The 16,810-nt window shown below is 45.4% G+C and overlaps 1 protein-coding gene across 4 annotated transcripts; it reads right to left on the minus strand.

Moving 5' to 3' along the window:
- Positions 1-721: 721 nt before the first annotated feature.
- Cgref1 (cell growth regulator with EF-hand domain 1) lies at positions 722-14,521 on the minus strand. Of its 4 annotated transcripts, none has more exons than XM_071601442.1 (7): positions 14,349-14,521; positions 10,597-10,685; positions 3,385-3,487; positions 2,125-2,190; positions 1,968-2,038; positions 1,713-1,834; positions 722-1,517 (listed from the first exon to the last, which is right to left on the minus strand). In XM_071601442.1, exons 3-7 carry the CDS (start codon positions 3,468-3,470, stop codon positions 945-947), a joined length of 918 nt encoding a protein of 305 aa, XP_071457543.1. In that variant the 5' UTR covers positions 3,471-3,487; positions 10,597-10,685; positions 14,349-14,521; the 3' UTR covers positions 722-944. The 4 variants fall into 4 exon arrangements, with proteins under 4 accessions (XP_071457543.1, XP_071457544.1, XP_027789209.1 ...); XM_071601443.1 differs by lacking the exon at positions 14,349-14,521 and adding an exon at positions 14,170-14,281; XM_027933408.2 differs by lacking the exon at positions 10,597-10,685.
- Between the last annotated feature and the right edge of the window lie 2,289 nt (positions 14,522-16,810).

The raw sequence follows: 16,810 nt of genomic DNA on the forward strand, positions 1-16,810 counted from the left end.
CCAGGGAGCAGGAGCCAACTCTGTGGTTCTGTGGGGCCCTCATCGTCCAAAAATACCACTTCCCAGAGTCTGTCGTGTGGTGAAGGTGCAAATGTGGCCCAGATACAAAGTGTTGCTGTCCCTCTGGTAGGTCAGGTCCAAATGGTCCAAATCCTATTGTGGCCAACTCCCATACTGGAGTTGGCACAGGAATGGTGACTCCATGTAACGTGATCAAGAGCATGGGTATCAGCCTGAGCTCTGCATTTATTAGCCATGTGATACTTTATGGCCCATTATTTAACTCCAACTTCTGCAATTCCTTTTATGTCAAATGGGGCTAATTCTGCCTGGTCATAGAATTATTGTGAGGATAAAAATCAGACAACCTAAAACGTCAGAATCGTACTTGGTATATACTAAGCTCTCAATAAAATGATAGTTATTACTGATATTACTGGGGGGGTGTTGCACAGAGACAGGGTGATAGGGACCATCTGTCCTGAGCTACAGAAGGGCACAGGGCATCTGAACTCAGGGAACAGGAGGTTGTTTGGGCCCCAGGGGTAGACTGAGCCTTCTTCATGGAGTTATCTGCAGCTAGTACTAGAGACTCTGCTGTCTTGGCACCCCAGGCCCAGGCACACTGGGAAAGCTGAATTTCTGCCCCTCCAAGAGGCCTGTCTAGTTCCCAATGCCCTGTGCCTGCTGGGGATGGACTGGTGGAGAAATGGCCCAGGGGAAGAATTCATTTCATTGTTTATTTGTTGTTTGGGCCTGAAAGCTGTCCCTTAACTTACGGGGCCCCCCTAAGCTCAGAAAGACCTGCACAGAAAGACCTGCCATCCACTGGGGCCAGAAAGGGGACCCAGAGGTGGTCCTCATTCCAACGTATACACCCCCACCCTTTGAGCTTATGTTCCTTCACAGAGAACACAAGGGACACAGGCCTGTCTCCTCCAGGCTTACATCTCATCATTGTCCAGTTGAATATTATGGACCTCAAACTCATTTGGGGTGTTCTTGGACTCCTGTGTTTCTCCTGGAAGCTCTTTGCCTTCCCTTCCATTGTCCCTAGCCACTGCCTGTCCTGGGGCCTCCCCTCCAGGACCTGGGGCATCTCCTTCAGCATCTACCTGTCCCCTGGCCTCCCCTCCAGGACCTGGAGCATCTCCTTCAGCCTCTACCTGCCCCCTGGCCTCCCCTGTGGAGCCTGGGGTATCCCCTTCAGCCCCCGCCTGATGCCCAGCCTCCTGTATAGGCTCCAAGGATTCCCTTCTGGCTTCTTCCTGGCCTCCAGCTTCTTCTCTGAGACCCAGGGCTTCCAGGGTTTCTTGTTTCAGTGGGATCTTAGCCAATGGGGGCTGTCTTCCAGCAGCTTGTAGTTCCTGAGGAGCTGGAGCGAGGGGCTCTCTGGGCTCTGTATGCCCTGCATTCCCAGGGGCCTCTCCTGGGAAGTTGATGAGCTCTGCAGGGGTCATGAGCCCATCCCTATTCAGGTCCTGGGTCTCGAGCACCTTGTCCACTACCAGGATCACCTGTGGAAGCACAGAATCACCATGGAGTCTCTAGTGTCCAAAGATGTTCCCCGGAGCCTTGTCCCTTCCCAATGCCCCCCATTCCTGCCATGCAGGATCTAATCCCCCTCCCTCTTACAGGAAATCTGTAAAGAGTCATGATGAAAATATCCAAAGTGCCAAGGAGCTGGTCTCCTGGTCTCCAGCAGAGCTTACCGGGTTGATGGGAAAGTCAGCAGCCCTTGGAGCCAGAGCTGCTGTCAACATGGACAAGAGCTCCAGGCCATCCAGCTGTCCACTCTGGTCATAGTCATGGAGGGCAAAAAGGTAGAGGAGAACTGGGGAGGAGAAGCTGAGTTAGAAGAGGCCCTGAGGACGGGTGGAGAAGGCAGGAGCCAACAGGGCAGCCGGGGCTCAGTCCCAGTCTGGCTGCCCTGAGCCTCCCAGCCCAGCAGCCCAGCAGCCCCTCACCCTGTTCCCGATTCATGTGCTCTGGCTCCTCTTCCATTCTTTCTAGTCCCTTTAGGTAGTTCTGCAGAAGTCTGTTGGGAAAGTAGCAAATCAGCCCCGGCAAGGCCAGTCCCCAGGCCTGACATAGTCACCCAAGGACCCAGCCCAACCTACTCACCGGAGCTGCTCTGGGTCTGGCTGGAAGGGGTTGGACAGGGTCTGCTGCTGAGCTTCAGGGTCTGGCCTGGAGGAGAGAAGGACCAGCATTGCAGAGAGCCCAACCCGCCAGCCTTCCACCACTGTATCCCAGTAGAGTTCTCTCCCCAGAACCAAAGGGAGTTGTTCTCTCAAATTCCCAAAACCCTTGTGGGGAAGAAGGCTTCCGGACTCCTTGGATTTTGTTTTTGCAATTGCCTTGTTTAGACGTTCAGTGAAAACCCAAAGAAAGTATCAGGTGAAGGCCAGGTGCGGTGGCCTGTAATCCTGTAATCCCAGCATCTCGGGAGGCTGAGGCAGGAGGATCAGGAGTTCAGAGCCAGCCTCAGCAAAGCGAGGTGCTAAGCAACTCAGATCCTGTCTCTAATAAAATATAAAATAGAACTGGGGATGTGGCTCAGTGGCCCAGTGCCCCTGAGTTCAATCCCAGTGTCCCCTCTCCCTACAAAAAGAAAGTATCAGATGAGGTAGAGGCCAGATAAGGCCACACCTTATAGACGCAAGTCAGGGGCCTAAGAAGACAGTCCAATGAGTGGAGGACAACATGGATCATGGCAGCCTACTCCTTCATTGCTGGGAGCCAAGGAGCAGGTCTCTACCTTGGCCTGGCAGTGTCACCCAGGTTTAGATAGATAGACAGATTACAATTAACTATTTTTTCAAGGAGAGGGTGCATATGTCAAAATGTGCTCCCAGTTCTAGATGGAGCTACCTGTTTGCCCTTGTCAGTGCAGGCTTGTAATCCCAGAAAGCTGGCAGGAGTTGTTGCAGTCATTTTGGTCACAGGTGCCAGCCTTTGCCACTCTTCCTATATTTTTCTCCATACCTACCCAGTATATCCAACTGCACAGCATAAATAAATAAGACCTTCAAAAAGTGATTCTATAAAACAGAAGTGACGTGGGAATGATGTCTATTTCTTTGGTATTCCCACAAGTAGGTCTTGATTAGAGGACCAGAGCCCTTTTCCTGGCCTCTGGCTTCTTACTGGCGCTTCACCCATATTGGAGCTGAGTTCTCGGCTTCCAAAGGGCTTCAGCCAAGTGTTGAATGCCAATGTTGTGACATTCTGATAGGCACAGGACAGGTGGTTGGAGTGGGGGATTCAGAGTTCAGGGAGCCTACTCCCCAGTCCCTGCTCCCAGAGGCACCCACCACACCCTCTGAGTTCTCCCAAAACTCTTCCTGGTCCAGCCTAGGCCCTGCCCTCCTAATCCCTTACCTTGTGGCGCCATCCTTGGGAGCAGCTTGACTCAGCGGGAGCAGCAGCAGTGGCAGCATTAACGCTCTCATCTGCCAAGGTGACATCCTTCCTAGAACTGGATCTGGAAATGGAATTAGGGTGTCAGGGGACAGGGGTGTCTGCCACCATATTGGGAACCAGTTGGGTCAGACAGAAATGCCTTCTTTCCTTGCCTCTACCTGCAGTGCAGGGGACAGGACTCTTGCCCAGGGAAGATTCCTGGGTGGATCTTAGCACATGGCACTGTGTTCAAAATCCATCCTACTCCAGCTCTAGCCCATAAGAGCAGTGCTGGGGGCTAGGGGCCCCTCCCCAGAGTACATGCATTCTGTCCCTGTCAGCCTGCAGGGTGCTCAGAGAGGTACCACCTTAAGTGGCACCTAACTTTAGTTCAGGTCACTTGTTTTTGTTTATTTTGCAGTGCTAGGAATGAACCCAGGGATTTATTTTAAAAAAATGTTTTTTGACTAGTAAAGCAATCTTCTACTGAGCCACATCCCCAGCCCCAGGCCATTTAAAAAAAAATTTTTTTTGTAGTTGTAGATGGACAGAATGCCTTTATTTTATTTGTTTATTTTTATGGGGTGCTGAGGATCGAACCCAGTGTCTCAGGCATGCTGGCAAACGCTCTGCCTCTGAGCTGCAGCCCCAGCCCCCAGGCCATTTGTTTTATAGACAGAAAGGGAAAAGACAAGATTAGCTACTCAGGGAGTCATATGAAGACCAAGACCTAAACAGAGACACAGACAGGGAGACAGATTGTTAGCTTGTGCTTATTAAAAACACACTGGAAGACAAATCCAAAAAAGGCACAGACTCCTTGAAAAATTCAAACTAAGGTATAGACTGAAAGCACCAAATCAAAGTCCAACCACAGTGGCCCAGGAGTTGCTGTTTACCAAAGGCAGTTAGGAAAAGCAGATCTCAGTATAAAGGAAAAAATAAGAATTTCCCCTGAGAGCTATATTATGTAGGTTCATACACCAAAAAAAGAAGTCACTTGATTATATGGAAAGAGTCAAATTGGCGGAGCCAGGGTTGTGGCTCAGCACTAGAGTGCTTGCCTAGCTGCATGAGGCATTGGGTTCGATCCCTGACACCACATAAAAATAAGCAAATAAAATAAAGGTATTGTGTCCATCTACAACTAAAAAATAAATAAATGATTTTTAAAAAGAGTCAAATTGGATCAATTGATGAAATCAATCAATTGAAAACAAAACACAAAGCTTTCTGATTAGCTCCAGGTGTGTGTATATATTAATGTGAATTTTCCAGGAAGTAAAAACCCACCAGAGTTCAGCTCTGAAACCCTAAACCCATCGTCAGATGCTTGATGGTCAAAGCAGAGGATCAGGAACCCCCTCACATGGTACCCTACACTCTGGCTGACACTGGATTTTCCTAGAGGGAGGTTTGTTAGTGTAGTTAGCTTGAGATGAAAAGGAATGGTAGAAGGGGAAATGAGAGACAGGGTGGCTATAAAAGGGTCCCTAACTGGCAACTGACCTAGAAGACTCAATACCCATTGTGCCACACCATGAGGGCTATAGAAAAGTAGGTAGACCACTCAGAGCCACTGAAGGGCATCACCAGTCTCCCCAGCTGCTACATTCCAGAAAGAGATCGATCACATCCTTCATGGATTTATGGGTGCACATCATATTGCCAAGGTCACATGTACCCACAAGCTGCTCTGAGGGTCAGGTGACTATTATATGACCTTCTGCTGGAAATGCTAGGTCAGAAAGGACCAAGTGACCCAAGTACGCAGGCACATGCCATGAGGGATTGAACCCAGGTGCACTGAGCTACCTTTTTTATGTTTTATTTTGAGACAAGTTCTTGCTAAGTTGCTTAGGGCCTCACTAAGTTGCTAAGGCTGGCCTTGAACTTACAATCCTCCAGCCTCAGCCTCCTGAGTTACTGGGATTACAGGCTTGTACCATCATGCCTAGCTGCTCTCAGTTTTCACACAGCACAGGCATATGACTTCCCCCAAAACAGGCAATAAGCAAGACAACCTCTGGGCCCAGAGAGGCATGGCTATCTGCCACTCCAAGATTTAGCTCTACTACAAATTCCCAACTCCAATTTGGGCCTATAATAATTTCCATTGGTAAAGCCTAATCATTTCATTAGGTCCCTGGCTGATCTGTGGAGCCCTCTCTCCAGGGTGTATTTCACTTTCTCTTTCCTTTCCTGCAATAAACCTGCTCTAATCCCTGCCCTGCTGTACTTCTGTTTCTGCACCTGAGTAATTATCCTAATTTTGGGTATTGCACCCAAATACTGAGGATCATTTAGAGTTGACTCTCAACTTCTAGAAACAAGTTCATAACTTTAATTCAATTCTCCAAGAGTTCCACAACCCCTAATAAAGTCCAGAACCACTGCTAGAGTGGACATCAATTTCCTGTGAGGGGTGGAGCAGATGAACATCTGGCTCATGGGGAGATAAACGAAAATTCTACCTTTTTGAGTGACCTTGAGCAAGAATCTACAAAGCATGGAAGTCCACAAAAAGGTGAAGCCTCAGTGATGGTAGAACCTGTCTTCATTTTTCTATGGGTATGATTGGCCCAAACAGCCACAGTGAAGACACATAGTTTATTGGTGTCTCTAAGCCCCAGTCACCAAAAGAATGTTGAAACCACAGCTTCCCTAAAAGTGTTTGCCAATACCAGCTAGCACTTACAGATCCTTGGGTTTTAGTTGTTGTGCCCAGAAGGAGAAAAGGTCTTGGGCTTGCTCAAGATAGGCAGGTGGAACTGACATCTCCATATCAACATGTCACCCTCAAAGGCATATAGACCAGTAGCTGAGTGAGCCAGCAAAATGCCCAGACTGCCATGTCTTGTAGTATGATAGTAAGTGTCCCAAAGAAAGTAACTACAAAGTTGGATAAAAATAGAGTATCTTTTCAAAAGCATCGAGTTGGCAAGAAATTTTCAGTGCACAAAAGCACCGTGGAAATAGTAATCTGGGAGAAAAGAAAGCTTGACGTCAGCTTTTGCCTCAAGAGTGGCCGCCAAACTCAACCCACATGAACTTGAGCTAGCAGTTTGAGTGCTGCATGTAGCAGAGGAGATCAGCAATAAAAGTTGGGTTCACCAATATGAAGAGATGAATAGGAAATTTCCTAGGTGAAGCTGGCTCCAAAGAGCTATGTCTTCAATACAAGGGTGAACAAAAGTTTGCCATGAAGAAAGGAAGCAAAGAATCCTGCCTATCTTGACGGTGGCACCAGGTAGAGGGAGGAAAAAAATTCCCCTGAGAATTTGATTTAGCAGGGAATTGAACCCAGGAGTACTTAAACACTGAGCCCCACCCTCAGCCCTTTTTATTTTTTATTTTGAGACAGGGTCTCACTAAGTTGCTTAGAGCCTCGTTAAATTGCTGAGGCTGGCTTTGAATTCACAATCTTCCTGCCTCAGGCTTCAAGCCAATGGGATTACAGGCATGTGCCACTGCACTCGGCTTCCCTGAGAATTTGTTCTAATGTGGGTATGAGGACTGGATTAATGCAGATGTATGGTTCAGAAAACCTAGAACCATAAATAATTTATTTTGAAGGCGATTTGTTGGTAGTGGCTCCAACTGACTGACAGGAGGGACCCAACTCCAATTTGGGCCTATAATAATTTCCATTGGTAAAGTTTCAAGAAATTTGAACTCACAGCCAAAAAGTTATAAATATGAGAAGGAATAAGACATTGTGAGTGAAAGCCAGCAGAACAAGAGCAGGCAAAAGTAGGCCCGCAAAAATGAAATTGCTATATTGGAATTATCACACATGAAATATAAAGTAAGTGTATTTAATATACTTTAAGAAATTGAAGGGAAGCTTGAAACTATGAGAAAGAAATGAGATTATAAAAATGATCATGTCTGTAATCCCAGCAACTCCGGAGGCAGAAACAGGAGGATTACAAGTTCAAGGCCAGCCTCAGCAATTTGGCAAGGTCCTAAGCAATTTAGCAAGATCCTGTCTCAAAATAAAAAATAAAAAGGGCTGTAGCTCAGTGAAAAAGTGCTTTGGGGTTCAATCCCCAGTACCCAATCAATCAATCAATCAAGTAGACTTGAAGAACAAAATCAAAATTTTTAGAAATAAAAAACTAATTTAAAAAATGCAACAGGTAAGTTAAATAGATTAGACATAGCTGATATGAAAATTAATGAGCGGGCTGGGCCTGTGGCTCAGCGGTAGCGCACTTGCCTGGCATGTGTGAGGCACTGGGTTCGATTCTCAGCACCACATATAAATAAATAAATAAAGGTCTATATCAACAACTTAAAAAAATTTAACAAAAGAAAATTAATGAATTGGAAAATAGATCTGAATAAATTATTCAGAATGCAGTTTACTGAGTTAAAGATAAAATATAAAACAAAGGTTAAGCAGTATGAAGGATGGAAAAAACAATAGACAAAATTAGATAGAAGCAGTATTTGAAAAGATACTAGCTGAGACTTTTCCATAAGGTTGCAAAACACTAATACTCCAACCCAGGAAGCCCAACAATCCCACATGGACTAAATAAACAGAAAGACATCTCTGAACCTATTGTTCTTAAATTATAGAACATCAAGAAAAAGAGAAGGTAAGGTGCTTAGACTGACAGCAATTTCCCCACAGTAAGTAATGCCAAAATGCAGTATTAGAGAATTTGTATGTGTTCAGAGAGCAGGAGTCAATGCTATTTTAGAATTCTGTTCTCAACAAAATTATCTTTCAAGGCTATGGTTATAGCTCAGTGTTATAGCTCAGCTTAGCATCAATTCCCAATGTGGCAGGAAAAAAAAGTCTTCAAAGAAGTAAAATAAAAACAATTTTAGATGAACAACTTAAGGGAATTTATCATCAACATTTCTTCATCGAAGGAAGTTCTAAGGAATAATTTCTGGGAAAGGATCTTAGAAGGGAGGTCTGAAATGCAAGGAAAAATGTTAAGCAAAGGAATTAGAGAATACGTGAGTAAATCTAAACAAACAGACCATTAAGCAATGATAATTAGGTTAATAGATGGAGCAAAAAAGGTCTGAACTACAATATATAGCAATAAAACACATAAAGTGAATGAAGTTGGTTGTTTGGGAAGAGAGTGGACAGGTTGATTAATTTTATCAAACATGCAGCTTAAAATATAAAAGTAATTGCTAAGAAAAAATAGAAATGGAATGTGCAATATCACAACGAGTAGAGGAAAAAATCAATGAAATTTGTTTTTTCTGGTATTAGGGATGGCCGCATGCATATTAGGAAAATGCTGTATCATGGAACTACATTCCCAGCCCTTTGTACTTTATTCTGAGACAGGGTCTCACTAAGTTCTCCAGTCTGACCTTGAACTTATGATCCTCCTGTCTCAGTTTCCGGAGCAGCTTAGATACAGGCGTGCACTACTGAGCCTGACATGAATGGATTTTTTTTTTTTAAAAAATCAATTCAAAAGAAGGCAGGAAAATAGAAAAAAGAAATCAACAAAACAAAAAATAAAATAAGGTTGTAACAACAAACCCAAGTATATCAGTAATCATAATAAATACAGAATATATAAACTCATCAGTTTAAAAAAATAGAGATTATCTAAAGGTATACAAAATAAAGTATACTTATACCCAATTTTCAAGAAGTTAACAAAGAGTAAAGGTCCAGAAAGACTGAAAGCAAAAAGATGAAAAACAATAAAAAGGTAATACTAGTCCATAGAAAGCTGGTATAGTTTTACTGACATCAGACAAAACAGACTTTAAAATGAAAATACTTTTTATAAATAAAAGAGGACTATTCCAATGGCCCAAGAGACTGAGGCAGGAGGATCACAAGTTCAAAGTCAGCCTAAGCAACTTAGTGAGACTTGTCTCTAAGTGAAAAATAAAAAGGGTTGGGGATGTGGCTCCATGTCTAAATGCCCCTTTTTATTTTTCAACCCATTTATTCAATCCCCAGTACCAAAAAAAAAAAAAAAAAAAAGTCTAAACCTCTTTATGGTGAAAGAGACCATAAGTCAAGTTCAAGGAGACAGTGATAGCAGCTAGGGCTTGGAGGATACCTGAGTCCTCAGTGGGTGCAGCCTCAGCAGGGAGTTGAAGATTGAAATCTCCCTTGAAACCCCCACAGCCACTGAATAGAAATCCAAGAATTGCAGAGTTGTGTGCCTCCTTTCCTAGGAGGTTAGTGGGAAGGCCCTGCCTTCAATGGGCCTGAATGGCCAGGCAGCTGGATGAAACATGGGTAAATGAGCCAGAGAGATGCTTTGTATCCAGTCTGCTGGTGTGAAGGGTGGGTCAGCTGGAGGTTCCAGTCTTTATGGTGAAATGAGGGGTGCATATGAGAGGACCAGCTGGCCGGAAAGGGCAAGAAGGAGAATTCCAAAAGGTGAGGATCCTGGGCTGGACACCACAGAGGATACTATGGTGCTATCATTTAAATCTGGATATCCTCCAAAAGCTCTTGTGTTAGAGGCTTGACCCTCAGCTTGGTGCTTCAGGAGGTGGTAGAAACACTAAGAGGTGGGGCCTAATGGGAGGTTTTCAAGTGTTGGAGGTGTTTTAAGTACTGGATTGTGAGACCTGAGTCTCTTCTCTTTTGCTTCCCAGCCATGAGGCAAGCAGCTTTATTCTACCACACACTCCTTGCTATGATGTGCAGCCTTATAACAAGCCCCAAAGCAATGGCCCCAACAGAGCATGGATTGGAACCTCCAAAACTATAAGCCAAAATGAACCTTTACAAGATGGTTACCTTAGGTATTTGTTACAGTGATGGAAAGCTGAAAACCCACATGGGAAGTACCATAGATTTCACATGACAAAGACCAGAGGGGCAAGCATCCTTAGGAAGGAAAGTGTTAATGTATGTAGAATAAAAATAAACAATAACAATTTAATTTTTTTTCTGTTTTTGCAGTACATCAAACCCAGGGCCTCTACATGTTAAGCATATATATGTTCTACCACTGTTAAGCACATGCTCACATTCCCAGTCTATTTCTTTAATATTTCTTAGGCACCTACTATAAGTGAGGCACTATCTTATCAATACTAAGCTGATAATTGGGCTAGTACCACATTTCTTATTCTTCCCCCCCCCCTTTAGTCTTTAAAATATTTAATAAGAAAAGATATAAATGTTAAAACAATTAAGAGGAAAAAAAAACAGAATTTGGGTGCAGTGGCACACACCTGTAATCCCTGCTACTCAGGAGGTTGAAGCAGGAGGATTGCAAGTCATGAGCTTAAGGCCAACCTGGGAAAATTAGTGAGATCCCCATCTAAAAAGAGAGAAAGAAACAATTGCTAAGGAAGGGTGGTCTAGCCCAAAGTTCAAGGGTACAGTCCTTGACCTCAGGCTGCCTAAATTCAAGTGCAGGTTTTGGAGTTCACTAGCTGAGAGCCTTCTCCATCTCAGGTCTGTGACATCAGGCTGATGAGAGCTCTCCCCAGGGCTGTAGGGAAGAAATGAGACAAGGCCTGTAGGGAAGAAATGAGACAAGGCCTGTAAAGTATAGCACCTGTTATACAATTAGAACTTTTTCCTTCTTAAGTTCTCCTGGGCTGCTCTGCAGTGGCTTCACATATATCCTCCCTCCTTGTCTTCCCACCTGGAGCCTCTCTAATTGCTTTCTCCTCCCCATCTGTTCTCTGCTGGGACCTAGGCCCCAGGAGTCACTGGAGTAATTTACATCCTTCAGAGCTGTCAAAACTTATTATAGGCTTAGTGTACTGCCATCTGCGAGCAGCTGCCTTTCAGAAGAGACATTTGGGAACTCCAAAGACTGATTTTCTGGTGGTGGCAGTTTGGGCACAAGGGGGAAGCACCCTCCAACCCCACTGATCTACTTACTCAGGCCAACCATGATGGTTCCAAAAACATGTCCACAAAGTTTTTTATATTCCTGCCAAACCTGGAGTCTAATTCCCTTCCCCTCCCGTTGCATATGATTTGGGTTTAGTGGCTTGCCTCCAGTGAATTGTTGAAATGATGCCATGTGATGGCCAGGTCCAGGTAGTTTACACTTAGTTCTAGTTCCACCCCCCTACCCACTGCCATGTGGGAAAACTACATTGGGATAGAGATACCTGGGGAACCTAGAGCTTCCCATGGACAGTGAGCAAACCTTTACCAATTCCAATCCCCAGCCTTAAAGGTGTCCTAATAAACACTGAAAGAATAGAAATGTACTTGTCTCCAACTACCCTACCCAGACTGCACTCAAGAATAAAGTCAACAGAACCATTTTAAGCCTCTAAGCCACCCCGCCCCCTTTAAGACACCTGCATAAGAATAGCTCCAAAGAAAGGTAGAAAAGAAAGTGAGAAAAATCTATGCATCACTGTTTGTATGTGAGGGGGAAAAAAAAAAAGGAGAGGATTCCCATGGCCCAGCTAGGAGGTGAAGAGTTTATCCAATAATCTAGTCTGCCAGGGAGCAATGCCAGGGCTAGGACTATTTTCAGCCCCAAGTATGCATTCAGGGTGTCTGATTCTTGGGGGTAGAGTGGGTGGAGTCTGCAGGCTGGTGATCATTTGCAAGCATTAATAGAGCACCTGGTGGAATTCCAAAGTACACACGGACTCTCCCCTATCTTCTATTTTAAGTCATTACATTTTAAGATAGTGTGTTCACTCAAGAATTAGAATACCAACTCCATAAGGGCTGGCCTCGTGGGTGTGCAACTTGTGTAGTCACATAGGGCCTTGCTGGGTTGGGCTGGGTCCTTGTACTTAGTCTAATGCTGTGCTGTCACTGTCTTGAAATTCTCAATCATTTTTGCACCAAGACTTGCAAGTTAGATACCTGGTTCTGAGCCCCACCCACATGAATCACTAACTCTCTCCTCCTCTCAGTCCTATGCATCCCTTACATATGTAACTATCTAATATGTGTAGAGGACAGAGAATAGCTTCAGAAATAGCCGGACCCATTTTCAGCTCCCAGTTCCACTACTGACTGATTATCCTGTGACCTTGGATCAGTTAATTATCCTCACCAAACTTAAGTTACATTGTCTGCTTACTGGAGATAATATTTACCACACATAGTTGTAGCAACTACTAAGTGGATAGTAAATTTCTTCGTGCACACACTAATATAGTATTCTTTTACTGCTGTCTCTGCCTCTAGTGTATTCTTCATACACACCCATATCAGATAAATCTTCATTTGCTAACAATGTCCTTCTCCAAACTCTTCAATGGCTCCTATTTCTATTACAATCCAGAGTCCTTACCTGAGCATTCAAGGCCTTCTATAGATATCAAGTTATCTTTGATTCATCTTTCAGTGTTCTATTACCCTAACACTCTGCTTCAAAAACAGTCTCCTAAAAAACTTTTCACTTCACTTTCCAAGGCTTGGGTCCAAACTGTTCCATCATCAATCTGAAATATCCTGGACCCTTCTGACAACTTCGGCATACATTGTAGTTCACTTCAAAAACTTAAATAACTGCATGTGAACTTTTAGAGTAATATTGTTTGTGTGTGTGGTTTTTTTAAAAATTGTGTGTGTGTGTGTGTGTGTGTGTGGTGTTGCAGGGCAAACGGGGTGTCATTCATTCTAGGCAAGTGCTGTATCACTGAGCTACATTCCCAGCTCTAATGTTATATTCACTTAAGTAATGCTTCCAGCTGTGACATTTTTAGTACAAGTAATCCACCTCCATTGTTCAAAGAAAGTCAGGTTAATGCCTCATGTAATGTGTAATGAGGTTGGTATAATGTAATTTGTTCCTATTTACACATTTTAAAGCATTTACAAAAGCTTTTGTAAGCAACAGAAATAACGGAGTCCTTGAACCACTGTTTGTCAAATAAAAATGTTCCTAAGCATTTCCTATAATTATCATGTTCATGAACATAATTAGCCTAATAAACACATAAAGCCACCATAACTGTTATTTAATAGGATATAATTCAGTAAAGTTATTCACATACACACACACACACACACACACTCACATTGACCCTCCTGCCTCAGATTTTTTCAAGCTTTTGCACCAGTGCATGGGAGGAGAGCTCAGCCTTGAGGTTAGACCTCTTATTAAATCCTACCTCTGACACTGCTATGTGATCTAGGCAGGCTGCTCAACCTGTCTGAGTCCTGGGATCTTCGGTTTTAAAATGAGGCTCATATAATCTCACCAGGGTTTGGGGAGGATGCAATGAGATAATGTAGGCTAAGTGACTGGCAGCAAGCAGGTGCTCCTTAAGTATTTCAGATACTCTAGGACATGACAGGGCTCTAGGTTATCTTGTGTAACTTCCCATTCAGTGCCAACATTTTTTTCCACAGTATCCCCATGAAAAGGCCATTCAATCTCTGCCCAAATCGTCCCAGGACAGGAACCTAGCATCTCACAGGGCGTCCATTCCATTTCTAGCTAAGTCCGACTGTTAGGAAGTTAACTGAACTGAATCCTCTGATTTATCCATCCAATGCCACTGGGCCTCCCAACATCCCCACCCTTACTTGTAAGAAAGGAGAGAGTGGTCTACAGTCAAAGGTGCAGCACACCTGAGCTGGTCTGGGCCCAACCACTTCCAGCTAGAAGATAACCCTGGGCCCTTCCCAAACCTCCACCTCGCCATCTGTCAGATGAGGTGAATCTCCAGCCAGCTGCCCTCAGCCGCCAGCCGCCAGGGCTGTTGGAGCAACACCTCCCATACGCGAGGGAAAAGCTCTGGGGGCGGGCGGGGGGGATTCTGGGACCCATCAAGGGGCCTCAGGGGGCGCTTTTCAGACCCTTCCTCTACCTGCTCTCAAGGATGACCTCTTCCCAGCGGTGCCAAGAGGCGAGGGCCAGCTCCAGTTGGGTCCAAGCCGCAGGGATGCAGAGGAACTGGCTCTTAAGATCCCGACCAGAGGCAGGAGGCCGCCTGGCCCTGGCACCCGGTACCCGCCCACAGCCCGCCCGGGGCGTGGTCGGACCCACCTGCTGCGGAGGCGCTGAGCCGGGCTGGGGCTCCGGCTTCGGCTTCGTGCGAGCTCCAGGCTGCCGCGCCGCGGGTGCCTTGCCACCAGCCGCCTGCCCTCCCCCGGGCGGCTCCACGTGGCCGCTCCACGTCGCCTGCCCGCCTGGTTGCAGCCGCCGCCCAGGGCCGGGCAGAGTCCGGAGCTGCGCCAGCCGCCGCCCCGCCCGCCTCCCCTGCCCCCGCGGACCACGGAGCCCTGCGATCCCGCGGGAGGAAGGGGCGGGGTACCGGTGTCACTGAGACCAACAGACTGGTGAGGCTGGTGTGTGTGACAGACACACACACACACACACACACACACACACACACACCTAGAGAGGCAGACAGAGGGCAAGGCTGGTACTATGAGAGGGTTTAACTGTGGTCATGCCATAGGTGCAAGTGGCTCTGCTTGGGAGATGCAGATGTATGTGACAAAATAGAATGGAATAATTTACTCCTTTCATGTGTGATTGTGGCTGGTGTATGCAGCCATGGGTAAGAGGAACTTGACACAGTGGGGATATTTTGTGTCTGTGTCCAGTGTGGGCATGGGCTTGAGAGAGTATGGCCAATGTATGCTTGATCGTCTAGGTGTGTGATAGTATGGGATTCAAGCACTATATGTATCAAGGTATATCTGGGTGAACTCTTCCGGAATTGTTAGTGATGTTCAAATGACACTGAGCTGCGACTGCTGTTTCCAGTGAAGGTGTCACTGTGTAAACTGAGGAATGGCTCAGTCGCATGAGGGGAGGGTCAGGTGGAGTTGTCAGGAGAAACTATCACCACAAGGGCCATGGTGGCAGCATTGCAATTGTGTGGCTGTAGCTTTGTGATCAAAATGAGGTTGTCACCTGCTTTTGTCCTAGTGGCCAGTCCCTCTACCTAGGTTCTGCACTGCATCCTCACCCACTGACTCAAAGACTTAGTTCTTTAAATGACCTCATGTCTTGATCTTCAGCTTCCCCCTCTCCAGCAGACCTTCCATCAGCAGTCATGACAGCAGCAAGCCATTCTCACCTGTTATCCTTCCTATGGGGAGTCTTGATGGCCACTGCCTCCTTGGTTCACAATATCCACTCCTCCCTCCCTCCCTCCCTCCCTCCCTCTCTGGGCATTTCACACCCCATCTGTTCAGTGTTTATGGCTAACATAACTTCCATCATCTCTGTTATGGGTTCAGTTGTGTCCTCCAAAAATTTATATGTTGAAATCCAAACTCCTAGTACCTCAAAATGTGCCTTAATTGGGAATAGGGTCCTTGCTGATGTAATTAATTAAGATGAGGTCAGTGGGTGTGGTGGCACACACCTATAATTCTACAACTTGGGAGGCTGAGGAAGGAGGATCACAAGTTTGAGATCAACCTGGCAACTTAGGGAGACCCTGTCTCAATATAAAACAAAAAGGGTTGAGGGTGTAGGTCAGAGGCAGAGCACAGTTTAACCCATTGCCTTGAGCATGCTCAAGGCAATGGGTTAAACTGCCCTACCAAAAAATGGGAATGGGGCTTCAGAGAGTTCCCCTTCTGCAGTTCTTGCTGCACCCCTGCCCCCCGCCTTTATTGGTATCGGAGATTGAATTCAGGGGCACTTAACCACTGAGCCACATCCCCAGCCCCTTCTGTCTTTTCTGTACTGTGAGGTCAAGTAGGTGGCACTCTCTCTATATATATATTTTTTAATATTTATTTTTTTAGGTGCAGATGGACACAACACAATGCCTTTATTTATTTATTTATTTATTTTTGCCTTTATTTTTTTTATGTGGTGCTGAGGATCAAACCCGGATCCCGCCCATGCTAGGAGAGCACTCTACCACTGAGCCACAATCCCAGCCCCTTTATGTGGTGCTGAGGATTGAACCCAGGGCCTCACATGCTAGGCAAGCACTCTACCACTGAGCCACAACCCCAGCCCCAGGCACTATATTTGAAGAACAGACCATCACCAGACAGTGAACATGTTGGCACTTTGATCTTGGATTTTTCAGCCTCCAGAATTGTGAGAAATAAATTTCTGTTGCTTATAAATTTCCCCAGTTTGTGGTATTTTGTTATAGCAGCCCATAGAGACTAAGACAAACCTACGTGAAAAGGGAGATAGAGATGCAGGTAATGCTTCTACAAGCCAAGGAACACTAAGGATTGTGGGCAAACCACCAGAAGCTAGGGGAAAGGCATGCATGGAACAGATCTTCACAGCCTTCAGGAGGATCAACTGTGTTGACATCTTGATCTTGACTTCTAGCATCCAGAAGTGTTAAGACAGTAGTTTCTGTTGTTTACAATACTTTGTTCTAGCAACCCTGTAAATTAATGCATCATCTAAATGCTAATGACTAGCAAATCTCTAATTTCCATTTGTAAGTAAGAACCTACTAATTTGAGAGGTCAGTGCCATTGAAAGAAAATTTAATGTTATTCACAGTTACCCTAGAG

This window comes from Marmota flaviventris, chromosome 14, assembly GCF_047511675.1.
Source record: "Marmota flaviventris isolate mMarFla1 chromosome 14, mMarFla1.hap1, whole genome shotgun sequence".
Taxonomy (NCBI): domain Eukaryota; kingdom Metazoa; phylum Chordata; class Mammalia; order Rodentia; family Sciuridae; genus Marmota; species Marmota flaviventris.

Excerpts from the sequence above, each read along its gene's own strand:
- Cgref1 (XM_027933408.2), bottom strand. The coding sequence starts at position 3,470 with ATGTCACCTTGGCAGATGAGAGCGTTAATGCTGCCACTGCTGCTGCTC. Across the intron at positions 2,039-2,124 it reads CCAGACCCAGAGCAGCTCCG|ACTTCTGCAGAACTACCTAA; the intron begins GTGAGTAGGTTG and ends CTTTCCCAACAG. Across the intron at positions 1,518-1,712 it reads CTGACTTTCCCATCAACCCG|GTGATCCTGGTAGTGGACAA; the intron begins GTAAGCTCTGCT and ends GTGCTTCCACAG.